The sequence below is a fragment of the Neomonachus schauinslandi genome, chromosome 4, assembly GCF_002201575.2.
Source record: "Neomonachus schauinslandi chromosome 4, ASM220157v2, whole genome shotgun sequence".
Classification (NCBI taxonomy): Eukaryota; Metazoa; Chordata; class Mammalia; order Carnivora; family Phocidae; genus Neomonachus; species Neomonachus schauinslandi.
The window spans coordinates 115,143,427-115,171,403 of NC_058406.1; the positions used below are offsets into that span (position 1 = coordinate 115,143,427).

At 38.8% G+C, this 27,977-nt stretch overlaps 1 protein-coding gene across 1 annotated transcript in view; it reads right to left on the reverse strand.

Annotated features, from left to right (window-relative positions):
- The window catches only part of BPNT2 (3'(2'), 5'-bisphosphate nucleotidase 2), a 37,812-nt gene extending 11,340 nt beyond the window's left edge, over positions 1 to 26,472 (reverse strand). The window contains exons 1-3 of the mRNA XM_021688592.2: positions 25,953 to 26,472; positions 8,248 to 8,410; positions 6,852 to 6,947 (exon numbers count right to left, since the gene is read on the reverse strand). Coding sequence (XP_021544267.1) covers positions 6,852 to 6,947; positions 8,248 to 8,410; positions 25,953 to 26,342 — 649 coding nt within the window. The 5' untranslated portion in view covers positions 26,343 to 26,472. The remainder of the gene's footprint in view (positions 1 to 6,851; positions 6,948 to 8,247; positions 8,411 to 25,952) is intronic.
- Between the last annotated feature and the right edge of the window lie 1,505 nt (positions 26,473 to 27,977).

The following is a 27,977-nucleotide window of genomic DNA, read 5'->3' on the forward strand; positions in this document are numbered from 1 at the left end:
ACATGTAAGAACTCAGGTAGCATGACCTGGATGAGCTAGCTCTCCTGAAGTGATCTTTCAGAGGACAAGTTTTATCCAACCAAAGGATGACTGAAGAACTCTTAGCAAAAGCACTGTTGGTCAATACTGAATAAATTTAACTGTGGATTTAAGAGGAAACCAAAGATAGGAAAATAGGTGGAAGACTAAAAGTGTGTAAATGTTATCTCACAGCTGACTGGTTGAGAGTCAAAGGATACCATTTAATCTGAAAAGCTGAATAATAGAAAGACACATATCAAAAAAAGGTATGATTGACTAAAATGGGATGGTAGTCAAGGAGGCTAAAATAAGCTGATTTCACTGTTGCTCATAGGGGAGAACCAACAGACGAGACCTAAAGCACAGGACCATATAATGGCATTTAAACAAAAAAGGCATATAAAAGGTGTTAGTAAAAGTGGGCAATGAAAAGAAGAGACTTAACTTGAAAAATAATACCTGTAGTTTGAATAGCACTGAATATAGAAAAATCCACGAGACCTTAAGGATATCAAAAAAATAAAGGCAAAAGCCTGCTCTTCCCTGAAAAAATAACATTCATTTCCCTGGAGGTAGTTTTTACCCAAAGTCCTTACTTAGAAATTGGTGAAGAAAAAAAGTTAAACATGTATTTTGTCTTTCTAATAGGAACTACCTTTCAGGATAAACAAGTAACTCCAGTTGATGAAGAAACTTCTCAGTAGAAGAATTCTAGCTAATATATGTAGAAAATACAACAGAATTAGAAAATCCCATTTCACGTCTTTATAGATCTTAAAACTATTATGCGAAATGTTTGATAGAATCCTGATCTCAAATGGTGCCAAAATATTTCTCCAGACTACTTGTTGATAGCAAGAGAATCAAAATAATTTGTAACAGAGATCTGGTCATGACCATTTTAACCATCTTACAGCATCATTAATAATAAGACTAGATATTTATATATCATATAAAATGATGCAGCAGGAAGTACATGAAGAATATCTACAACGTGTTCTTGACAAAAATCCTTAACCTTAATCCAATCAAGGCTTCAGATCTAATTTGCACTTTATAAGAAAAAGAAGATGAAAAGTAAACAAGTTAAATGACACTCTTAGGAAATAATCAGAAGAGTCCCAAAAGCAGGACATTATGTAACAACTAACTTGATCTCAACAAGTCAATGTCATGGGGAAGAAGAGGACTGGAGGGTGTTCGAGATTAACAGAATTTAACAGAACAACCAAAAAAATGCATGTGACTTGACCAGATCTTGGTTTGAAGTAACCAGTTGTAAAATCCACTTTAGAAGCAACTGAGGGAGATGTGAATATGGGATCAATTAGGGAATGTTAATTTTATTATTATATTCAAAATAATAGTATTACATTAATAGTATATTAAGAGATGCATAGTGAAGTGCATAGGGGTAAAATGTCACGATCCTTGCAATTTTCTTTAAAGTACATGAAAAAAAAGAAGGAAGCAAATATACAGAAATGTTCAACTGTTAAATCTTGATGAAAGAGCACATGAAAATTCTGTACAATTTTATGTTTGTTTGAAATTATTCAAAATAAAAGTTAAAAAATGACAAAGAGAAAAAAAAACTCAATTCTTTTTAGAAATAATCAGAAAAAACATGGTTTTACTAAGAAGTGAATTTACAGTGCTACATCTCTAGAGGTCACTATTGTGTAAGAGAATAAAGACAGCGTATCTCAGTAGATAGTACCAGAATAATTTTATATAAGAATTAGTAATTTAGTATTTTAAAAATATATTTCATGTTACAGAATTTCAACAAATTCTGTCCTAACACGTACATGGACAAATTATTTCAAGCACTTTAAAAAAATTCAGTAGCTGCTTAAATAAATGATTGATGGTAATGAGGTAATCATGAAAAGGTAAAATAGCAGCTAACAGAATGTGTTTATTCTGAAGATATGCTAAAAAAAAGTCCAGTGGGTAATAAAAAGTGGTACTTTGCTACACACTTCAGACATTGTAACTTAGCTACAAATTTCCACTGCATGGATATATTACACTTACACATTTATACATTACTTTGTTAAAATACTATTTAAGTACCTGTTGCTTCTTAGAATTTCAAACTCAATGAATTAATTCTAATTAAGTCTGGTAAGAATTTTGATCAGTTTTGCTCTCCCTGCTGCCAACAATACTATCTAGCTCCCATTATAATCAAGTGTAGTTAAATTCTGGTAAGCATATAATACCTGATAGTTTGTACTCTGCCAACATCAATATACAGTCTGGATCTGAAAATAACAGTCCAAAAAGAGGACACAAGCCAAACAAACCTTCGATCCAGGAACAGAAGGTCAACCCACACCTAATTAAGGACTTACTGATTCTTTTAGAATGTCTGCAGACTAGCAAGCACCTTTGTTCCAGCGTACTGGGCAACTCAGCAGCATCACAGAACAACAGACATTTTCTTACAACTTACAGAAACCATTTTGGAACACAAGCTGTTCCTAAGTTAGAAACTTTTGGCTTTTTTATTTTAGAGGAGGTAAGACTCTAGGGGGAGAGGATACGTAGTCTTATGGAATAAAGTTGTTTCTTTTTAAATGGGCATTTTATGATCCTTATTCTCCCCACCCCTAAAAGGAACAAATGTGGAAATTAGGGCCCAAAGAATGTGAATCTCTGCCTACCCAGTATCAACTTCCTCTTCATTTTCTTTATTAAGATTCTAATTCTCTCTGCACTATCAGGCTGTTTGCAGCTAAGGGGGCCATGTGACATTTGGCCAATGAGATGGAGCAGAGGGCTTCAAGTTATTCTTTCCTAACACAAAGAATATCTGGGATAGATCTTTTGTCCCTCTTCTTTCCCCCTTCTTCCAGACTGGAAGAGAGCCATGGAAACTGGAAGCACCCATCTTTGTAAGCATGAAAACAAAAAACTACCTTCTAAGACAAAAAAGCAAAAAGAGGAGTTAGGTGCTTAACAGTACCATAAACTGAAACCCCTGCCCTTTGCCCATCTTATCAGGTGAGAAAAATAAAACCTATATTTGTTTAACTACTGTAATCAGATTTATTTTGTATACAGATAAATGTAACCCTAACAGATATAGACAGGCAATCAGGAACCATGTCGAAGAATGAGTCAACTACACTTCAATTAAAAAAAAAGAAAAGAAAAGAAAGTGAGAGAGGACTTCAAAGACTTAAGCCCTATACTTAATCTTTATATGCCTGTTTTCTCTTTCTTTAATTGAAGGTCACTATAATTCCTCTTTTATAGTCTTTCCAGAGTTATTTTTTTTTTCCTAAAGATTTATTTATTTGACAGAACAAGAGAGCAGGAGAGCACTAGCAGTGGAAGTGGCAGAGGGAAAGGGAGAAGCAGACCCCCCCGCCGAGTAGGCAGTCCAATGCGGGGCTTGATCCCAGGACCCTGGGATCATGGCCTGAGCCAAAGGCAGTCGCTTAACTGACTGAGCCACCCAGGCGCCCCTCCACAGTTATTTTGAAGCTGAAATGAATTTATGCCAATACATTTCATGAACTGTGAAAATACTAAACAAATGTGAGATATTAATAAGGAGTGGTTAGCTCTTGCTGTAACATTTTGAACTATGTTGCTTTCCTAAGAACTTTGCTAAGCCCCTTTTCTCTTATAAAAAACAAAAATAACAACACTTATCTTTGTCTCACAGAGTTATCACAAGGTTCAAATGAGATAACTTAGTTTACTGCAAATAGTTAACCACTATACAAATGTTGGCAACTGTGGAGTTATTATGAAAGTGGTGTGATGTACTGATTTGCATAAAATTCCTGAGGTTGCTTCCTCCTCTAATTTAGCTGGATGACCTTGAGGAATGTATCAAACTTCTGAGGCTCATTTTCTCATCTGTAAGTGGGAATGTTAGTAAGTGTACCCCTCCCTCATGTGTTATACTAAGTGTAGCAATACTGCTAGGTTAAGTTATGCTCCAATAACCACTTGCCCTCTTCTCCCTAAGTGACAGAACCCCTGAACTGGGTGCTTGGATGGCCACTGAAAATAAAGACTACATTTCTTAGCCTCCCCTGTGGCTGGGTTCAAGCTACATTTTGGTCAGTGGGATGTGAGCTGAAGTGATGCGTGCAACTTATAGGTCAAACCCTTAGTGGAAAATGTCCTCCACGTCTCCCCTTTGATCCTCTTCAATGGTGAAATGTGGTTGAAGCAGAGAGCCATCCTCAGTCATGCAGAAGGGGGCACCAAAATTTAGCACAGCGAAGCAACAAGAGAGAATACCCTGCATGCCTGGTCTGTTTGTATACAGCTGTTAGAGAAGAGAGAAATCAGCTATTTTGTTCAACCTCTGGTATTTTGGTGCAATGTATTACAGCAGCCTAAATTAGTAGCCTAACCTATATCCTCACTTATTCAGTAAGGATTAAAGGAAACATGTGAAAGCAATCCACAAACCATAAATCAACTATATAATTAATTTTAAGGCACACTGTCTCAATAATGACTTAAATCTTTTACAGCTCATCAAATTGTCAACTGTAAAAACTATCTGAATTATGAAAAGACATAAGGTCAGATTAACACAAAACAGATTAGGTCTTGAAATGCAGAGCCAACACTCAAGTATATGTTCAGCCTATCTCAGAGGAGCTGGAATTTGGGATACAAAGTATTCTGCAAAGCAAATAAGTTTTAAGAGTAATCAAAACTTAACCTTGTCTCCACTTATGTCTACTTGACAGCCAGCCTTTTTATGCAGTGTCAGCCACACCACTGAGACACAGTGAGAAGGGTGGAGTAAACAACAGAGCTGTATGGATGCTGGGTGTATTCGTTTCCTAGGGCTGTCATGACAAATTACCATAAACACGGTGGCTTAGAAGGAGAGAAATTTATTTTCTCATAGTCTGGAGGCTCACACATTTCACAGTTTATGAATTGTACTGGCAGTCCAGAATCCAGATACTGGTATTGGTAGGGTTTATTCCTTCTGGAAACTCTAAGGGAGAATTTATTCCATGCCTCTCTTCTAGCTTCCATCAACTGCCAGCAATCTTTGGTGTTCCTTGGCTTATATGCATCACTCCAATCTGTGCCTCTACCATCCCATCCTCTTATCCTCTGTATGTCTCTGTAATCCCAGTTTCTTATAAGGATACTCTCATTGACTTAAGGACCTACCCTAATTCAGGATGATCTTATCCTGATAATTACCTTAATTACATCTGTAAAGACCTGATTTTCAAATAAGGTCACATTCTGAAGTTGATTGTTATGAGTTTATAGTCCCCCAAAAGATAAGATGAAGTCCTATTCCCCAGCATAGTAGAGTCTGACCTTATTTGGAAATGGGTTTATTGTAGATGTATTTAGCTAAATGAGGCCATGGTGGAGTAGGGTGGGCTCTTTCTAATATGACTGGTATCTTTATAAGAAGAGAAGTGACACAGAGACATAGATACATAGGCAGAATGCCATGAGGTGCTGAAGGCAGAGACTGGAGTGATGTGTTCACAAACCAAGGAACACAACAGACTGCTGTCAAACTATTAGAAATTAAGAGAAAAACATGGAAGAATTCTCCCTTATAGGTTTCAGAGAGCACATGTCTCTGCCAACACTTTGACTTTGGACTTCTAGCCTCCAAAACTGTGTTAGACTACATATCTGTTGTTTAAAGACATACAGTTTGTGGGTTTTCTCTTTCTGTTTTTATGGCAACCCTAGGAAGCTAATACAGGGGTGAACATGAATTTGAGGGGGGCATGATTTAACCCACAGCACCTTTGCCATGAGGGCTGCTTTCAACACTGGCACTGGCAAATGGATCCTGTCACCATCAAGAACCTCATCATCTTAGAAAACAGTGGAACCAAAAGGCCATAATCCTTGCCCCATGTTCTTGATGGGAATGACTAATTAAAAGTATGATGAGTCCCTTCAGACTGTCAGTGATACTTCTTACACCACTAACTCTTTCCCTCAACTTCTCCACCCGGACAACTCATGGCATCATTCTAGACTTGTAACCACAGGCCACACTATCACTGCTATTCAGAAGACCATGGCTAGCCTCTCTGGCAAACTACAGCGTAATGGTTGTGGTGATGCCAAAATGTCATGCCAGTATCCGCTAGCACTGGCAAGGCTTTGGGCGAGGTCATCCTGAGCTGCATGGGAAGCTCTCTGGCATGGTCTTCCACACTCCCAACTCCCAACGTGACGATCAAAGATCTGACTTGCCATCTGCACAAAGCTAACAAACATGACTACATCAAAAAGGTGGGGTAGACAAGGGTCAAATGGAACTCTGAAGAGTGTCCAGGGCTACACTAGAGTTAGCCTGATTAGTAAGACTTTCACCATAACACCATCCAATTTTGACGCTGAGGTTGCCAAGTTGCCATTGCCCTTAACCACCACCACATCAAGCTCATTTCCTGATGTGACAACAGATTTGGCTAAGGCCCCTTGATGGTGGATCTCAGAACCCACATAGAATCCAATGTGTAAGAGCCCTGGACCTTATCCCCAGCAACAGCACAAGAGAAACAGAGAGGAACTCAGCTGCTGGGAAGTCTGTGCCCAACTGTATTCCTCGACATTATCTCTCATTGTCAGTCAGTTTCTATCCTCTAAAGAAAGGTTAGAAAGCTCTGCTTCATCAGATAGTATCATATCCAACAACAAAATCCTCACTGTATCCAATGAAAGAGTGAGGTATGCTAGGGGACTGACTTTAATAATTAGTGAGCTACAGCTGAGATTGTGACAGGACAGTAAGTACTATAGATGAATGATTTAATAACATTAACTCTTGAAAGCTCTAGTGCATTTCTTACCTGTATATTCAGAAAATGGCTTATGTATCACTCCTAGCACAGGTTTACCATTCACAGCCACACATACCATAGTAGTGACATACTTTCGAAGATCCTCTATGAAGAAAAAGAACACAAAAAGCCAGTAACAGAAATTATTAAAATAATTTAAAATTTTAGTTTTAAATTTGAAAATAAGGTCAAATACTTAGAATAGTCCCTGCACAAGGGATGCACTCACTAAATATTATCACTAGTATATGATCAGGCCAATTTCGGTTTAGGAAAAATTATTAAAAAAACGCTCAATATTCCCTATTTCTATTACCTACTTCTGCAAAATGTTTTCTAATTTCAGTTACTATTAGACACCTTGTATCTTCCTCCTATTCTCCAAATAGTTACCTACTGACTGTCTATTACAGTCAAGTTCAGTGCTTAAGGACTAGAATACAAAGATGAAAAAGCGGAAGGCCCCACATTCAGAGAACTTACTATCTAGAAGGAGGGCACATAGATAAGCAATTAACTACCATATACAACAACAAAAGAGAGAAAAAGCAGGAATTGGTTATCTCTGGGTAAGAAACAAGGCATTAGAGAGGAGCTACAGAAATGAAATCTGAGCTAGGACTAGGTAAAAAAACAAACAAAAGAAAATGGAGATGAGGGCAGTAATTCTCTGTTTTCCTACTTAATTACCCCTGGGTGCCTAGGATTTACTATTCTGAATTCCAAAGATAGATGTATACGCAATAAAACCTAAATTCCCCAAATCACAAGTAAATATTGTATTCTGGCTTTATAAATAAATACCTGAACTCACACCTCAATATATAACTCCATCTATAAACAAACACTTCAATAAATAGATGTCTAATAGGAATGATTTTGCTGTGACTGCTAAAAATCTCCCTTCTCTGAAGGATCAGTGAAACAGTGAATCGCTATCATCAATAGGAGTATGCCACAATATACTGGTTTTGGGGCTGGGGGTAAAGGTTGAGAATAACTGATCCAGTTCAAAGGTTTCATATCGCATTGCGTTAATCCAGTTGTCTGTCTTAAAATCTAATTGGAAAAGTTGTGTAAGATCGGTAAAGTATTTACCACCAAGTATATACTAACTGCCTTTGTTCTGGTTCTCTAATATATAATGGCAATCTGAAGTTTGAGATCAATTTTTTTTTTTTTAAAGATTTTATTTATTCATTTGAGACACAGAGATACACAGAGAGAGAGAGAGCATGAGCAGGGAGAGAGGCAGAGGGAGAGGGAGAAGCAGGCTCCCCGCTGAGCCAGGAGCCCGATGTGGGGCTCGATCCCAGCACCCTGGGATCATGACCTAAGCCGAAGGCAGACGCTTAACCATCTGAGCCACCCAGGCGCCCTGAGATCAATTTTAATGTAAAGTCACCTGTATATTCCTGTGTAGCATCAAGTGGATCGATCCAGACAGTAACACTTTCTGCTGGTACCTCTTTAGGGGTGGCTATTTCCTTCAGGATGTCCTCAGGAATCTTACGATCCCATAAGATAACCTCCTGATCAGCTGCATCCACATGTTCCTCAGTATTTATCTGCACCAAAAATAGATGACAGTTAAAAAATTTAGAAAGAAAAAAATGCCACCTGAGAAAACACAAAAGAGAAAAACATTTCAGACCAAATCACACAAACTGAAAGTAGGTAAATCAGTATTTTTATTTTGAAGCATTTCACTGTAAAATGGACACATATAAAAGAAATTCCAGCAACATCTTGTCTTCAAGTACTTTCCAATCCAATATTCAAGCTGTCTGTTGCCGAAGACAGAGAATCCAATTATAGAAAAATACAGAGAAACTAAGAAACAAACTATTTAAAGCTTAATGATATTTATAAAAAATAGTAGATCTAAAGTGTGAAAATAGACTGACAATATTATGGAACATTGAACTGAATGCAATCAACTATAAGAGGAAAAGAAAAGGGACAATGGACTTAAAAGAAATATGCCTTAAAACAGAGAAATGATGAATGCTAAGAGACACAATATCCTAGAAAAGTAATCATCTAAAATATACCTTTGATCAACAGAAAAAAGAAACCTGGAAATAATGAAATAGATCATAAACTAGTACATTATAAAATGTAAACAAACTGAGATGGGTAATCCAAAAGGACAAAAAAAAGATCAGTCTTCTCTTCATTATAAACCAAAGGTATGTCACAGGATAAAATGCTGAAGTCAAATTTTCTATTTTTATTTACTAGGAAACAATGTTAAAATATAAAATAAATCTGATTTATCATAAGATATGTAAAGGTGTGGGTGAGTAGAAAACCACTGCTTTCAACAGTGAGCTGCTTAATGAATACTTAAAATACATTCTGGTTTATAAAACAATGATTTAATGTGTTAGAATTGTATTTACTTTTGTAAATAAAGGGCATACCAATGAGGCAAATCTAAGAACTGACTGTGTTTTAAAAATGAGGTTAATAACAGACTGTCAACCTTATTTAAATACTACCTTATCAAAAGACTCCCTCTATCAAATCATAACATACACATGCAAGAAAAAATGTCCCCAAGATGGGAATTTCCAGTAGGAAGACTGGAGCAGGACAGGCTTTTGGGTGCTATGCTTTCTGACAAGCTCCCTGTCTTTTTTTTTTTAAGATTTTATTTATTTTTCAACAGAGAGAGAGACAGTGAGAGAGGGAACACAAGCAGGGGGAGTGGGAGAGGGAGAGGGAGAAGCAGGCTTCCCGCTGAGCAGGGAGCCCGATGTGGGACTGGGTCCCAGGACCCTGGGATCATGACCGAGCTGAAGGCAGACGGACAAGCTCCCTTTCCACAGCAGATCACTGTGTTTATACTGCATGTGATTCCATGCCCAGACCCCAAACTAGAGTGTCAGAGTGATTATAACACTGACACCTATATAATTAAAAAGTCACACACGGTGAAAACCCCACAAATAACAGCAATGTCTGGAAAGTGCCTTGACATATCCCAAATTGTCAGGGAGAAAGTTAAGAATAGTAATATTCCAGAAACATTAAGCCACTTAAATCAAAAAATATTTTTAATACGGTATAAACATCCAATCCATCCATTCACTTATTCCTTTATCAATTCTGCAAATGTTTACTGATTGCCAGTTCCAGGGCCTGATGTATAACAGTGATCAATTTGAGACAAAAATCTCTGCCCTTGTGGAGCTTAGCAGAAATTCTGGAGAAGGAGATAAACAATAAACAAGATACATAAGTAAAATGTGATATGCTGAATAGTGACAACAAGGAGACATAGAATGTAGCAGGGAAGAGTGTGCTGTAGGACAGAAGAAGGGTTATTCTTTAAGATAGGGTGCCTGGGATTATTCATACTAGCCAAAAATTATAAACTACCAAATGTCCATCAACAGATGAATGGATAGACAAAATGTGGTACATCCATACAATGAAATGTTAGTCAGCCAAAAAAAAAAAGTACTACTCATACTATAGCACTGATGAACCCCCAAAATATGCTAAGTGAAATAAACAAGAAACAAGACATCACATACTAGATGATTCCATTTATGTGAAATGTCTGTAACAGGCAAATCTATGGAGTCAGTTGATTAGTGGTTGCCTGGGGTAAGGGCGGGAACAGAGATTAGCAGTAATTGGGCACAGGTATATCATTAGGGCGATGAAAATGTTCTAAAACTGATTAATGACAAAAGTTGCACACCTTGGCAAATCTAAAAACTACTGAACTGGACATTTGCAATGGGCAAATTATAGGATATGCAAAATATGCTGCAAAAAAGTTGCTGTTTGTTTTCAAAGATAGGGCAGCTAAGGAAAAGGTGGTATTAGAATGACAATTTAAAGGAGGTGAGCCTAGCAGGCATCTATCTAAAGGCACCTTCCAGCTCATGGGAGTAAAAATGCAAAGGCCCTGAGGTGGGAGTGTGCCTGTTATATTCAGAGCAAGCAAGGAGGCCAGCAGGGCTAGAGTAGAGTAAGCCAAAAAGAAAGGAGCTGAGTAAACCAAGAAGAAAGGATGAGGTTTGACAATAATGGAAACCCAATGGTGAAGAACACTGCAGGCATGACACAGAGTAAGCTGCCCTCCATCATAACCTCTGTTAACAATGTGCAGAGTATCCTAGCCATTGCAGAAAGCTAAAGGAGGGTGGCCTACGTAGGGAGGTACAGAGATAGAAAGGAAGAAGCGAAATCGTAACCTACAACTGGTGAAAATCCAAAAGAACTTGTAGATAAATTACAGAATAACACCAAAGTCTCTAGATATATAAGATCAATATTTAACAATCAATTGCACTTCTTATATACCACAGACAAATACTAAAAGTATTTAACATAAAAATGGAAGCCACTTAAACAAAAGAAGTAAATTCTCCAGACATAAAACTACCCAAGATGTGCAAAAGCACTATGGAGAACATTAATCTGTATGAAAAACGTTAATGATTTAAAAATGATAAAGATGTCAATTCTCCTATCAGTAAATCTATAGATTTATTGAAAACTCCAATCAAAACCCCACAGATTTGTTTTTTAACCCCTTCTTGGAAAAAGAGCAAGCCATTTTGGTGAAAGAAAGGGAAAAAAAAAAAAAAAAAAAAATCAAGGTGGGAGGACTTTCCTGACCAGATATCAAGACTTACTATTAACTTACTATGTTAGACTACTAAGACTGTGGCACTGGTGACATATTTGGCTCTTCCCCCCCCAGCTTCACTGAGAAAACTATACATATATACATACATATAAATATATGTGTAAAGTGTACAGTGTGATAATGTGATATATGTATATACTATAAAATGATTACCATAATCAAGGTAATTAATGCATCTATCACTTATTTACTTTTTTCTTTTGTGGTGAGAATGCTTAAGATCTACTCTTGAAGCAAATTTCAAGTATACGATACAGTATTATTAACCATAACCATCTGACTGTATATTTGATGCTCAGAACTTATTCATCTTAGTCATAACTAAAAGTTTACACCCTTAGACCAACATCTCCTCTATTCCCTCATTCCCTAGACTTTGGCAATCACCATTTTAATCACTGTTTCTATGAGCTCAACATTTTTTTTTTTTAGATTCCACATATTAGTGATACCACACAATACTTTCTCTGTGTGGCTTACTTCACTTAGTATAATGCCCTCCAGGTTCAACCATGTTATCCCAAGTGGCAGGATTTCCTTCTTTTTAATGGCAGAATAACATTTCAGTGTGTGTGTGTGTGTGTGTGTGTGTGTGTGTACACATACTTATGTGTATATATACACACACACATACATACATACATATATACCCTTTTTTTTCTTTATCCATTCACCTACTGACAGACACTTAACTAATCATTTCCGTATTTTTGCTATTGTGACTATTGCCACAATGAACATGGGAGTGCAAATATCTCCAGATACTAATTTCATTTAGATATATATCCAGAAGTAGAATTGCTGGATCATATGGTAGTTCTGTTTTTAATTTTTTGAGGAACCTCCATTCTGCTTTCCATAATGGCTATACTCATTTACATTCCCACCAATGGGGTAAAAATTCTTTTCTCCACATGCTTGCCAACATTGACCTCGTCTAATAATAGCCAACCTAACAGGTGAAGTAATATCTCAGTTGTAGTTTAGATTTGTATTTCCCCGATGATTAGTGATGTTGAACACCTTTTCATATAACTGACAGTCATTTGTAGGTCTTCTTTGGAAAAATGTATATTCAGGTCCTTTGCCCATTTTTAATTGGATTACTTATTCTTTTGCTATTGAATTGAATGAATTCCTTATATAATTTAGATATTAGCCCATCAGATACACTGTTTACAAATATCTTCTGTCATTCCATAGTTGCCTTTTCCTTTAGTTGTTTCCTTTGCTGTGCAGCTTTCTAACTCGATGTTGTTTCACTTGTTTATTTTTGCCTTTTTTTTTTTTTTTGAGGGTGGGGCAACAGAGAGGGAGAGAGAAAATCTTAGGCAGGTACCATGCTTGGCGGGGCTCAATTTCACAACCCTGAGATCATGACCTGAGCCTAAATCAAGAGTTGGATGCTTCGACCAACTGAGAGACCCAGGTGCCCCTATTTTTGCTTTTGATTTCTGTACTTTTAGTGTCTTTTCCAAAAAAATCATTGCTAAGACCAGTATCAAAGAGCTTTATGGTTTCAGGTGGTATGTTTAAATTTTTTGTGCATTTTAAGTTAGCTTCTGTTGAGAGGTGTAAGATAGGGATCCAGTTTTATTCTTTTGCATATAGATAACCAGTTTTCCCAGCACCTTTATTGAGGAACCTATCTTTTTCCTGTAGTATGTTCTTGATGCCTTGTCAAAGATTAGTTAAATGTGTATGTGTGGATTTATTTCTATATTCTATTCCTCTAGTCTGTGTGTATGTTTTATGTCACTACAATACTGTTTTGATTACTATAGCTTTGTAATTAATTTTAAGTCAGGAAATGTGATGCCTCCAGCTTTGTCCTTCTTGCTTAAAATTGCTTCAGCTACTTGGGTCTTTTCTGGTTCCATGTGAATTTTGGATTATTTACTCTATATCATTGAAAACTGCCATTGGAATTTTGATAGGGATTGCACTAAATGTGTAGATTGCTTTGAGCAGCATGGACAATTTAACAACACTAATTTTTCTAATCCAAGACATGCAACACCTTTCCATTTATTTGTGTCTTCTTAAATTACTTTTACCAATGACTTAGTTTTCAGCATACAGATCTTTCACCTCCTTAAATTTATTCTTAAGTATTTTATTGTTTTTGATCCTGGAATGATAAATTTGATAAATGGAATTTTCTTAATTCCTCTTTCAAATAGTTCATTGTTATTAATACACAGAAATAATGATTTTTGTTTGTTGATTTTGTATCCTACAACTTTATAGAGTTATTATTATTAGTTCCAATAGTATTTTGTTAAAAATTTTAGTTTTCCATATGTAAAAATCATGTCCTCTGCACACAATTTTACTTCTTCCTTTCTAATTTGGATGCATTTTATTTTTTTTATTTACCTAACTGCTCCAGCTAGGACTTCCAGTACTATGTTGAATGGAAGTGCTAAGTGGACATCCTTGTCTTCCTGATGTTAGAAGAAAAGCTTTTAGATTTTCATGAATGGGTATCATGTTAGCTGTGGGCTTGTCATATATGGCCTTTATTACATTGAGGTGTATTTCTATACCTAATTTGTTGAGTTTTTTTTATCATGAAAAAATGTTGAATTTTGTCAAATGCTTTTTATATTTATATTGTTATATTGAGATAATCATGTGATTTTTATCTTTCATTCTGTTAATGTGGTATATCACACTGATCAATTTTCATATATGTAAACCATCCTTCAACCCAGGGATAAATCCCACTTGATCATGGTGTTTGATCCTTTTAATGTCTATTGAATTCAGTTTGCTTGTATTCTCTTGAGGATTTTTGCATGTTATGTTCATGAGGAATAATGGCCCGTGATTTTCTTTTCTTGTAGTGCCCCTGCATAGCTTTGGTATTAGGGTAATGCTGGCTTCATAAAATGAGTTTGGAAGTATTCCATCCTCTTCAGTTTGGGGGAAGAATTTGAAAGGACTGGTATTAATTTTCCTTTAAATGTTTGGTAGACCAGTGAAGACATCTAGTTCTGGGATTTTCTTTACTGGGAAGTTGATTAATGATTCAATGTCCTTATAGGTTGGTTCAGGTATTCTATTTCTTCATGATTCAGTCTTAGTATGTTGTATGTTTCTAGGAACTGATCCGTTTCTTCTAGGTTATCGAATTTGTTGGCCTATAATTATTCATAGTAGTCTCTCATGATCATTTGCATTTTGTAGTATCAGGTGTAATGTTTATGCTTTCATTTCTGAATTTATATATTTGAATCCTTTTATCTCCGACTAGCTAAAGGTTTGTCAATCTAATCTTTTAAAAAAAACCAGCTCTTAGTTGGTATTTTCTATTGCTTTTCTAGTCTCTATTTCTGCTCTGACCTTTGTTACTTCCTTCCTTCTGCTAACTTTGAGCTTAGTTTGCTCTTTTTCTAGTTCCTTAAGGTATAAATTAGTTCATTACGTATAATGAAATCTTTCGTTTTTCTTAATGTAAGCATTTATCATTATAAATTTCCCTTTTAGAACTGCTTTTGCTGCATCCCATAAGTTTTGGTATGTTGTACTTCCATTTTTGTTAATTTTTAGAGGAAGAAAGAGAAAGGGGGAGGCAGAGGGAGAGAATCTTAAGTAGGCTCTGAGCTGAGTGCAGGACTTGATCTCACAACCTTGAGATCATGACGTGAGCCAAAATCAAGAGTCGGACACTTAACCAACTGAGCCACCCAGGTGCCCCTTTTTTGTTAATTTCAAGATTTTTTTTTTTCATTTCCCTTTTGATTTCTTCTTGAATCCATTGGTTGTTCAAGGGTATATTGTTTAATTTTCATATATTTATGCATCTTCCAGTTTTTGTCCTGTCATTGACTTCTAGTTTTACACCACTGTGGTCAAAAAACACTTATGATTATGATTTTTTTTTTTTAAGATTTTATTTGAGAGAGTGAGAGAGAGAGACCACAAGAGGGGGGTAGGGTCAGAGTGAGAAGCAGACTCCCCACCAAGCAGGGAGCCTGATGTGGGACTCAATCCTGGGACTCCGGGATCATGACCTGAGCCGAAGGCAGTTGCTTAACCAACTAAGCCACCCAGGCGCCCTCTGATTATGATTTTAATCTTCAATTTGTTAGGACCTATTTTCTGGCCTTACATGGTATCTACCCTGGAGAGTATTCCATATGAGCTTGAGAAGAATTTGTATTCTGCTACTGTTGGATGAAATGGTCTGTATATATCTGACAGTGCCTTTATCAATTTGAAGTGTAGTGCAAGTTATTTCCTTACTGATGATCTGTCTAGATGATCTATCCATTGGTGAAAGTGAGGTATTGAAATCTTTACTATTATTGCATTGCTGTCTGTTTCTGTCCTCAGATCTATATTTGCCCAATATATTTAGTGCTCTGATGTTGGGTACATATGTATTTATAATTGTTATATCTTCTTGATAAACTGACCTTTTTATCATTACATAAATTCTTCTTTGTCCCTTGTCAAGAGTTTTTTACTCAAAGTCTATTTTGTCTGATAGCAGTATAGCTATCCTGTTCTCTTTGGGGTTCCATTTGCATGGAATATTTTTTTTCCATCCCTTCACTCTGATCTTACGTGTGTCTCTAATGTGTTTCTCTTGTAGCCAGCATGCAGTTGGGTCTTTTTTTTTTTCAATCCATTCACCTGCTCTGTTTTTTGATTGGAGAATTTAGTTCATCTACATTTCAAATAATTATTAGTAAGTGTGGACTTACTAATGCCATCTTGTTAATTGCTTCCTTGTTTTTTGTAGCTTCTTTGTTCCTTTCTTACTCTCTAGCTGTCTTCCTTTGTGATCTGATGATTTTCCATTGTGGTATCCTTTGTTTGTCTATCAGAGGTTTTTGCCTTGTGGTTATCATGAGACTTACATAAAATATCTTATAGTTATAACAGTCTATTTTAAGTTGATAACAACTTAACTTTGATTGCATATGAACTCTTCCCTCTTTTACTCCCTCCACAACATGTTTTTGATATAACGTATTTTTATATATCCATTAACAAATTTTTGTAGCTATAGTTTTAAAAAATACGCGTCTTTTAACTTTTATATTAGAGTTAAATGATTTACACACCACTATTACATTAGAATATGCTGAATTTCACTATATACTTACCAGTGAGTTTTATACTTTGTTTTCACATTATTATTTAGCATCCTTTCATTTCAGCTTGAAGAACTCCCTTTAACATTTCTTGTAAGGCAGGTCTAGTGGTGATGCATTTATTTGTCTGGGAAAGTCTTTATTCTGCATTTCTGAAGGAGAGTGCTACAAGGTAAAGTAAGTGTTCTTGGTTGGCAGGTTTTTTTTTTTTTTTCCTTCAGCACTCTGAATGTATCATCCTACTCTCTCCTGGCCTATAGAGCTTCTGATGAAATATTTGCTGATAGCTTTATGAGAGTTCCCTTGTATCAGGTGAGTTTCTTTTCTATTGCTTTCAAAATTCTGTCTTTGATTTTTGACAGTTTTATTATAATGTATCTCAATAAAGTCCTCTTTGAGTTGAATTTGTGGACCTATGAGCTTCACGTACCTAGATGTTCCTATCTCCCCTGATTTGGGAAGTTTTCAGCCACCATTCCTTTAAATAAACTTTCTGCCCTTTTCTCTCTCTCTCCTTCTCTGGGAGTCCCAAAATGTAAATAGTTATACTTGATGGTGCCCCATAATGCACACAGGCTTTCTTCACTTGTTTTGTTTTCTTTTTTCTCTGTTGACTGGATGATTTCAAATGATCTGTTTCTGAGTTCGTGGATTCCTTCTTCTGCTTGATCAAGTCTTCTGCCGATTCTCTCTACTGCATTTTCATTTCTTGTATTCTTCAGCTCTAAAATTTCTAGTGTTTTTTTTAACTTCTCTTTGTTGTTATCTCTCCTTTTGTTCATGTATTGTTTTCCTGATTTCTTTGAGTTGTCTATGTTCTCTTAAGCTCACTGAACTTCCTTAAAACAATTATTTTGAATTGACAATTTGTAGATCTCTATTTGGGGGTTGGGGGTCTAGTTACTAGGAAATTATGTTCCTTTGGCAATGCTGTATTTCCTTACTTTTTTTTTGTATTCCTTGAAGTCTTGCATTGCTGCCTTCACATCTGAAGAAGGAGTTATCTCCCCTAGTCTTTACTGACTGGCTTTGGGAGAGAGCTCTCTTACCTTGAGTCTGATGTGGGATTCTGAGGCTTTCTCTGACCTCTTCTATGGATGTGCCTTCTACACACTTTTTGTTCCCTCCTGGAGGGCATTAAGATTATATGCTTTGTCTCAATCCCACAAAGCCAGGCCAGGCTTGTTTTCTCTAGCGTGGTACCCTGAAATACTCAAGTTTGTGAACCTTTTCCTAATTCCGCAGTTATGCTGGCTTTCTGCACTTGTTTGCCAGCCATTTGCAAAGGCTCTGTCTCACCGTCTACAGGAGCACACGCTAAAATCAGGCCAACGTGGGTGAGTGGGGTGGATTTGGGCAAGGCATATAGAGTGTTGAGGGGGACTGTGAGCCAGTTGAGGGGATCTGAGGGTAAGGACTCCTCAGTGGCTCGTGGGCAGCCTTCCTGATGGGTATCTATGAAGAGATTCATAGCATCCCTTTGGAGTTCTGAGCCCTGGTTTATGTGCCCACAGCCTCTCCCAACCCCTCAGCCTTACAGATCACTTTAGTAATACAGGTGACAAGAGACAGAAGTGGATTCCTTGGGCAGTGTCCTGCTTGGCTGGGAAAGCCAGGACTCACTCACACACTCCTGTGGGTGAAATTGCAGGCTGCACGGGTCTCTCCTGGCATTGACCTTGATGGAGGGGTGATGCAAGCAAAGTGAAAATCCCTCTTACTCTCATCAATGCATCTATTCTTAAGATTTAAAAAAAAAATTTTTATTTTTTTGGCCCCAATGGTATACTGGAACTTCTCTGCTGGACTCCCAGACTCCTACAAAGGAACTCTTGTCTGTGAATGAGTACCCAAATCAATGTCCTGTGAGGGTATGACAGTAGAGAACCCCTATTTTACCATCTTGCAGACATCAATTTAAAGTACTTTGGATTTAGGGCCCATGCACTTAATAATAAACAGTGCTAAGCTACATCAGATGAATGAATGTAAGAGTAACACCATGCAAACACCACAGAATAAACTTAAACAACAAATGTGACTATCAGAAACAACGAAGTAGTTTACAAACTACAAACCCCTGCAGTTTACAAAAATGGCAATGCCAAGTCTAGGAAGCAACTACTGTGCCTTATGATCAAGATTTTTGCCTAAAGTTCAAGTCAGCTTCTCCATATCCTTTCAATGTAGTATGACCTAACAAATTATAGAACTGTATTTGAAAACATCTTTCCTGAGAGTCAGGTTAGTAAGAAACAAATGGAGCAAGAGAACAAAAACATCAGCACGATGTCCTCATCTACTTTTGCACAACTGCTATTTGTAACCTGCCACTATCATTACACACCTACAAATTGAATAAATCCTGTAAAGAGCCTTGAAAACAGCTGGTAAGATCAAGATCAGTAAGTCTATCTCAATTCTTTTCCACATTTCACCAGCCAGTAAGTCCTGGAAATTCTACCTCCCAATTCTAAATACATGAAATTATGTATACCAAGCAAATCTTGATTTAAACCACCATCTATCTCTCACTTGGATTTCTAAAATAGCCTTCGATCGCTCTGATCTCCTATAATGGATTTACTGATGCATTCATTCATTCATTCATTCAACAACTATTAATGACCACATATTCTAAACTTTTTTGGGCACTAGGATAAAATAATGAACAAAATGGACAAAATCATTGCCTTTATGGAGCTTCCCTTTGCAACCCAGCAACATGCCATCTTCCTAAATCAGAGTATTGTCACCCCCTGCTTAAAACCTGCCAACAGTTTCTCATTACACAGAAATAAAATCCAGACGCCTTACCATCATCTACAAAGTGAGGCCTGGATGATTTGGCCCCAGTACCCTTTCTCTTTTGGCATCCTTATTTCCTACACTCCAGACATGTTTTTTCTGGTCCCTTGGCCTCAGGGCCTTTGTACTTGTACTCTTCTGCTGTATACACTTTTCCCAAATCTCTTCATGCTGGCCTGCTTCTTATCATTCAGATCTCAATTCAAATGACAGAGCCTTACAATGGCCTGCCCTGACTACCATGGCCAAAGCAGAAGCGCCCACTCACTCTCCTGATATGGTTTTATTTTTCTTCTTCAAAACCCTTATCAGTATCTGAAATCAGTTTATTTGTTCACATGTGTACCATCTATTCTGATCCACCAGAACTTAAGTTTTATGAGTTCTAGGACACAATTTCCTTCACACTGTAGCCACATCCCACTGCCTAAGCCAGTGTCTGGCCCAGTAGGTGTTGAATAAATACTTCTGCATTGACAACATTATTCTTTGCCAATGTACTTTCATTTCTTCCCCATAACCATTTCCGTTCAATCTGTTCTCCCTCCCTCATTGCTACTGCCTATCTGTCTCAGTCCTCAACAGGGAACTGAAGAATAGGAAAGCAGGACTTCAAAACACACTTAATGCTATTCACATGAAATTGCGGGTACTTTGGGGTCTTCTTGAAGAGGCTTTTGGTTAATGCTTTAAGAAGGCACCAACTACTGCATTTCTCCGTAAATCATAAGATCATAAAGTTTTTAGATATAGTGCCTCGCACTGTGCCTATCACACAGCGAACATTCAATAACTATTTTCTAAACGGATGTCTTCTTCCACCTTTTTAGAAGCATTTTACTATCAATACCATCTTTCAAACATATACCTATAATTAATTAAACATGTTCTAGTGTCTCACATCTTAAAAACACCAAAAAAAAAAAAAAAATCCATAGAAACTTGTCTTAGTCCCATATAAGACCCCAGCCAAGCTCCTTAGAAGTCCAATTTCTTAAAAGCTTTGTCTTTACTACCTCCATTGTCCCCTGTCCCATCTTTTTCAATTTTGCTCCCTTTCCATCAAGCCACCAAGCAAGCTCTCACAAAGTTCACCAATGACCATTCACCATACAGGACCATCATTAAGAGTATGTTCTGTCATTGGCAGCTCCTCAATTTATTGGGAATGTGACTTACCTAGACTAGCCACCTAATCTTTCTGAGCTGCTAGAAGTGGATGATACATACATCTTCCTACTGGGTTCTCTGGATGAATTAATGAAATAGAATAGGTAAAACAAACAAGCTTAGCATAGTGCTTAACACAGAGTAAGCATTTAATAAAAACTGGCTGCTATTATTATTAAATGATTATTTTCTATTTTGTTACCCTTGGCCTTAGGCCCTTGATCTTCCCCTTTCACACTATATTCTTTCCATAAGCAATCCTGTCCACAATGGGTTTCAATTAATATCACAACAATAATGACTCACAAATTCATATTTCAAGTTCAGATGCCTCTTCAGAGCTTCAGACCCAAATATTCAAATACCTCCTTAACATGTCCCCTTGGCCATATCAAAGACAACTCTACCTTCATAAGTCTGATAAGATGGCACTCATGATCTGCCCCCTTGGACATGTCATCCCTCACTCTTCTTTATCTCCAGCAACACACCAATTGCAAAAGCCAGATACAGATATAGAATCGTATCCTCTGTAACATCCTTAGAAATTCTCTCATCTCTTTCGAATTCTATCTTCTCTACAAACATACCCCCAATTTAAAATGTATCATCTCTCTCTTGAAAAACCCTCCTAACTAGTTTACTCCCTCCAAACTATTCTCCAAGCATCAACCCTGAGGCCTTCTAATCATTCAAAATACTGCAGGTTAGTTAAAAGTACACTGTAGTCATACCTCCTATTCCACCTTAATATATAGAATTAAACAGACCTGAGATGATTCTAAGACCATGAAGTGAATCTCTCTGCAGGCCTAAAATTATTTTCAAGCTGTCTAAAGTTTGGTAAGTTATTTAGCCTCTCCAAGTCTCAATTTCTGTATCTGCAGAATGGAGGCAATAGTACTTGACTTCCTATATTGTTGTCAAGAATACATTAATAAAGGAAATAAAAAGCTTAAAAGCTTAATTCAGTGCTTGCTACTTACTGAGAACTAAATAAATGTTAGCTAGTAAATCAAGCTGAGTATAACTTTCCCATTGCCTGAGTTCTGGTCCTCATCTCCTGCACAGCCTATTTTAACATACCCCTAACTGGTCTCACCCACCTCCAAATGCCCACAGCCCAAACAAAGCATACTGCAGGCTTCAAGAAAAGTCAGGTAAATCTGGTCTTCTTTAGTACTTTAGGATTAAACTAAAGATCAGGTCCAAACCTCTTTGAGTTTGGCATACCATCCAGCCCCTGCTTACCTTCCTCATTTCTTCCAGTCATTTCCCCCAATGTGCATCAGATTCAGACCCATCAGGACACTTGAATTTATTATACTACCACCTCTATTGGGCCAGCTCCTTTCAACCTGATTTTCTTCTGTCTGCGATGCTTATGTCTGCACTAATTATCAAATTACCAGTTATCTAGATTTTAAAGAAGAGGAAACTGTAGCTCAAAGAAGTGAAATGACTGGCCAGGATCACATAGGTGGGTGACTGGCCAAGGCAAGTGTTCCTTTTTTTTTTTTTTTTAATTTTATTTATTTATTTGAGAGAGAGAGGGAGGGAGGTAGAGCACGAGCACGCACAGGCAGGGGGAGCAGCAGGCAGAGGGAGAGGGAGAAGCAAGCTCTCCGCTGAGCAGGGAGCCGGACAAGGGGCTCGATCCCAGGACCCTGGGATCATGACCTGGGCCGAAAGCAGACCTTTAACCGACTGAGCCACCCAGGCGCCCCTCAAGATAAGTGTTCTCAGCAGTATATTAGCACTTCTCAGACTTTTCCAATGAGCAGTCCTATGGAGAGAAGACTTTAACTCCCATCCTAGAGGTCAAGGAAAGCACAGACCCAAGACTCCAACCAGCTTGGAATACCATGCTTTAACTTCAAATAAAATGAATCATTTTCAAAATCAAAAACTTTGAACAAGTAAAGTTGAGGACATAGAGCTTCTCACATTGAGAGTTCCGTGTTAAACTGAAACTATAAATCCAAATTTGTATGTTCTGTGGCTATAAATCACTCCAAAACCTATGGTCAGCCTTCATTTTCTTCACTACTCAAAAGGATATAATTACAGACAATATCATACAAATGGCTGCAGTTACTATTACTTTCTTACAATAAAATCAAGCATAGAGTGTTTAGGAAGAGGAGAAAGACTGCCCTGAGGACTCTCCCAAAATCCCTAACATAAGAAAGGCTGAAGACAAAAGGAAATCCAGGGACAAACTTGGGAGTTTTCTTAGGAAAACACTCATTTCTGCAGAGTAGGGCTTCTCAACCAGGGCACCAACTGAAAACTTAGGCTAGATCATTCTTTGTTATGGAGAGCTGTCCTGTGCATTGTGGGCTCTTTACGGTCTACCTACTAGATGCCAATAGCATTCCACCCCCAGTTGTGACAAGCAAAAATCTCCAGACTTTGCCAAATGTCCCCCAAGGGTAAAACCACTCCCACTTGAGTACTCCAGAGTGTACAGAGATATACATCTGGTATATCCTTGTACTGAGAAGTAAACATCAGGAGAGCTCAAGCTTCTGATTCTACACAGGAAAATCGTGGAGAAAATAAGAGACCTCTCCCTATTTGCACAGGGCACCAGGATAAAAGAAGAAAGTATTTGTGGTTTCTCAATGCTAATTTTCCATAAGGAAGTCAACTGAGTGGGATTTGACTTAAATTCCTTAACAAAAAAATCCAGGTGAGGCTTCAAAAACAACCAGACATTTAAGACTGTATTCTGGGTACTGCAGGACAAGAGGGAAGAAAAGAATCCAGGGCTGAGTTTCTACTTAGATGACAATATTTGGCCTCTAGTCTAACAACATAATGATAAAAGGAGGCAGCTCAACATGACACCACGCTACTTTGACACTGTATAAATGAACATAACCTCCTCTACTCCAGCAAAAGTCCAACACTAAAGATATACATGTGAACATTCAAACAATCACAAGAAAACAAGAAGTTATTTTACATAAAGGCAGAGCCTTCAACATCTGCAATTCTGAAAGCCTAGCTTTTATGTTTAATAAGATGCAGCTCACCACCGTTGGCAGCTATTCCCTTAGCATTTGTTAATAAGTGAGAAAACAAATGCAGAATCCTGTGGAGGTTACCCAAAGCAAAAGGTTTGGTAGGGGTGGGGTGGAGTGGAGTTCACATGTGAATACACATGCACACACTTCCCTGTTTTTGGTATTTAAGAATATTTTTGTTTTTACCCTTAAAAAAAAAAATTCAACTCTGCTTGATATATTTTATTATTATTGCTTTTTAATCTTCTACAATTTTATGTTTTGCCCCAGGAAATTATACTATAAATTTGAAGTAGCCTCCTAAAGATCTAGCTAAAATGAAGAATTAGATAGTTCATGTAAACTATGGAGTGTCATGAGCCTCGGATTTCCCATCCGTAAACTGGCATAAATAAAATTTCTTTCTTTTTTTTTTTTTTTTTAAAGATTTTATTTATTGGGCACCTGGGTGGCTCAGTTGGTTAAGCGACTGCCTTCGGCTCAGGTCATGATCCTGGAGTCCCGGGATCGAGTCCCACATGGGGCTCCCTGCTCAGCAGGGGGTCTGCTTCTCCCTCTGCCCTCTTCCCTCTCGTGCTTTGATTTTATAAATAAAATCTTTGATTTTATTTATTTATTTGAGAGAGAGAATGAGAGACAGAGAGCACGAGAGACAGAGAGCACAAGAGGGAAGCAGGTCAGAGGGAGAAGCAGACCCCCTGCTGAGCAGGGAGCCCAATGTGGGACTCGATCCCGGGACTCCAGGATCATGACCTGAGCCGAAGGCAGTCGCTTAACCAACTGAGCCACCCAGGCGCCCCTAAAATTTACTTCTTAAAGTTGCTGTGGTGATCAAATGAAGTCCTGTATGGCCATTATCTGGGTGCCTAAAAGACACTCAAGAAATGGTTACCATTTCTACTTTTTTAACTATTCTCCATCAGCTTCTCTGAAACTCCTGTTTCTTCCACAAATTCTGAAAAGAACACGTGTTTTGGACAAAGAAAATACTTTAGAAGCACATCTTAACATCTATGCAAATACAAGGTAAGTATTATTTGTGATGATAAAGTAGGGTAGGGCAAAAGAAAAATAAATGTTTGGTGTTTTGTTTGAGAATTCTCCTGTCAATTACAGCTGATTGCCAGCAGCTCACCATATGAAGCCAATGTTCCTTCCCCTGCAAAAAAAAAAAATTTTAAGGAAATAAAAAGTAAGAAAAAATGACAGAGGACAGAAGAGAATCAAAGTAATAATATGACAGATCGGAAGGAGGGTTACACAAGATAAGTAAATTCTACAATGACAATATTCTCCTAACTCTTCCAATAACAACAGTAAAAGGTCAGATACCTTCCAAAGAAGCTGGGGTTTAGATTTCACTGTATCTAATTAACAGAATTCCACTGGAAACAATTTTTCTTCCCAGTAGCCAAAATCTACTGTCAGGTGAGTTAACACTATACACTCATAAAGTATTGCTACACTATGCTAAGCTCTTCCTCTGGAATTATAACTTTTTTTTTTTTTAAGTTTTATTCATTCAACAGCAGCTCCCCTAAAATGAATTTTAAAAGTACTAATAACAAATTCAAAATTCTGGATTTATCTAAGAAAATGTCAATTTCTTCCCCCAGAAACCTACCCAAATAAAAGGCAAAGGTTCTTCAATTCTCATTCTCTGGAGAAAATAACAGGTAGACGGCTGAAATGAAGTTGCTGGGAAAAATACTTCCAAACACTTCTTTAAAGAGCCCCCAAAATACATGCCATTAAGAGATCATTCTACAGCTAAAGTAAATCATGAGCATACCCCCCCACAAATGCCCTGCATATTAACAGCTCCACAACAAGACTTCCACAGTTCTTGGCCCTCAATCAGCTCCTGGTAGGTCCGGCACAAAACGTGTATTCCATAGTCACAACCCTTCCAGCAATTACATCAAGGAGGGATAGAGGGCCATGGGGGCTCTAGCCCAACCCTTTCGTTTTAGAAAAGGGCCTGCAGTAAGGAATGAAGTTAACTTTCACAGCCTTTTGATATCAAGGCCCACCCAGAACCGAGAGCTCCAGCTCCCAGGTACAAACATGAACACATAGCCCGGGAGGGGCCAGAAGGGCAAAGGCTCCGAGTCAGACTACCGGCAACCTCACCCACCTCACCCGCCAGCTGTTTGTACGACCTTGAGCACCTAAACTTCGCCTCTCAATTTCCACATCTGCAAAATGGGAGTCAGGACCCCACGACCTGGGGCCGTCGGAAGAGTCAAGGCGCTGGGAACTCGCTCCGAGGCTCCCCCGCTCATCCGCTCCCAGCGCGCCCAGCGCTCGTGGCACCCACCTGCACGTTAGGGAAAGCGGTCTTGAGCAGGTAGAACATCTTGCGGTTGGACAGCACGTCCCCGCTGGTCATCTTGTCCTCGGCTCCCTCGCGCGTCTTCCCCTTGGACTTCTCGTGGAGGACGTTGCTCTCGCGGACGCGCCTCACTTCGTCGCCGCCGCGAACAGCGGCCAACACCGACACGGCCAGCATCTCGCGGAGGTCCACCGTGCCCCCATCGGCCGCGGCTGCGGGCCCCGCCGCCCCGCCGCCGCCTGGCTCGCCGCCGAGGCCGAAGAGGCTGAAGCGGCCGGCCAGAAAGCCCGAGTACAGGTGATAGAGCACGCCGAGCCCCAGCAGGCAGAACACGGCCACCCCCAGCGGGGACAGGCGGATGCCCATAGGGGCCATGGCGCGGGAGGCCGGGGCTCGGGGCGCCGGCCCTCACAGGCCTCCCCGCGCCCGCCGCCGCCGCCGCCGCGCTCCCGGGCCGGGCGCCGCGCGTCCTACACCGGCGTCCGCTCGCCGGCGCCCGCGCGCCCCATTGCTCCCTCCCAGGAAAGGCCGAGCCGCGCCGAGAAGCCCACCGTCGCCGTGCCGCGCGCCCAACTGCCCCGGGCAGCGCGGTCCCGGCTTTTCAGCCGGCCAGCGAGTCTCACTTCCACGTTAGCCAACGGCTACGAGGTGAAAGGGGAGCGTGGGTGTGTATCCGGGTTACGCGAGGGGGGCGGGGCGGGGTGGGGCGATATAGGCTCCGCCCTCGGGGCGGGGTGACCCTGGGGGCGGGGCGGCGGGCTGCGAGCCTGGGGAGCCGCCGGATTGCTCCTCCTCTTTTAGTCAGGATGGAGCAGTGTTTGGGTTTTTGAATCGTTCTTGCTTGTGACGGGGCAATTTTCCATGCAGGGAAGGTGCTGAGTGTCTTGTGCAATTTTAAATTAAATCTCTCTTCGAACGAAGATGTATGGCTGACATAAGTTCTAGCCTTTATTTTAGTCTAGACGTCCCATCACTCTCAAATTATTGACGAACGGAGGAAATTACAAGCCATTTTCAGAGAGATCGGTATCCTTTTTTCTCCGGCGCTTGTGTAGGTAGACAGAGCCTGTAGCTTTAAATCGCTTCTCTGCCCTGGGAGAGGTGGGCAGTGAACGGTGCTAGAGAATTTCACTTGGCTCTTTGGTGTATTGGTCTCTCTGTGGTTATCTAAATGTGCATGCATTTACATCTGTATGTTTATATAGATTTTTCCCTATACCTCCATCTGCCAGACTATAAACCATCCTTTATGCGACTGAAAAACATGGCTTGATTCTGGACTTTCATAATGAAAGAAAACGCTCGGAACTTCTCTCATTTCTTTTTTCTTTCTTTCTTTCTTTTTTTTTTTTTTAGGATACTTTACACGTACTTCACACGAAGAGGAAAGGTCTGCGAAAGCCCATTTGATATAAAGATTATCACAGGATGGTCAGTCAATCTAGAATACGTAACCTTTGAGTCAATATAGGCCCTCCAAATGTACTTGCAGAAGCCTGTAACAGATATAACTGCCTTCTATGCCACTTAAATTAGCAGTCATAGTGAATACTTACTAAATTTTAGCAAGTATTATAATAATCATTAAGTTTATTTTCCATCTCACAGTGAATATTAAGATGTGCAGTATCATTCTCAAGTGTTAGAATATTTATATTAAATCAACTTAAAATGCAGCCTATTTTACAGTTCATAGCCAAAAGTCAGTGGTTTTAAGTGGGCTTTAATAAACATTAATGACCTTAAAAACTGCAAGTATGCAGAATAGATTCTGAACAGCCTTTGCTAAGCAAGTCCATAGAGACAGGCTGACCTTCACCACTTCCTTAGAGTTCAGAACATCTGTAGAATTCGTGTATGGTTATATAGACGCAATAAACAAAGACTATTGATTGCTTGGTTTCCCTGGCAGCAATCTGTAACTTAAAAATAATCACATCACAAAATCAAGTACAAATACAGATCAATGAAAGAACAGTCTCTGGAGTGTTGACAGAACCAGATCTTAGG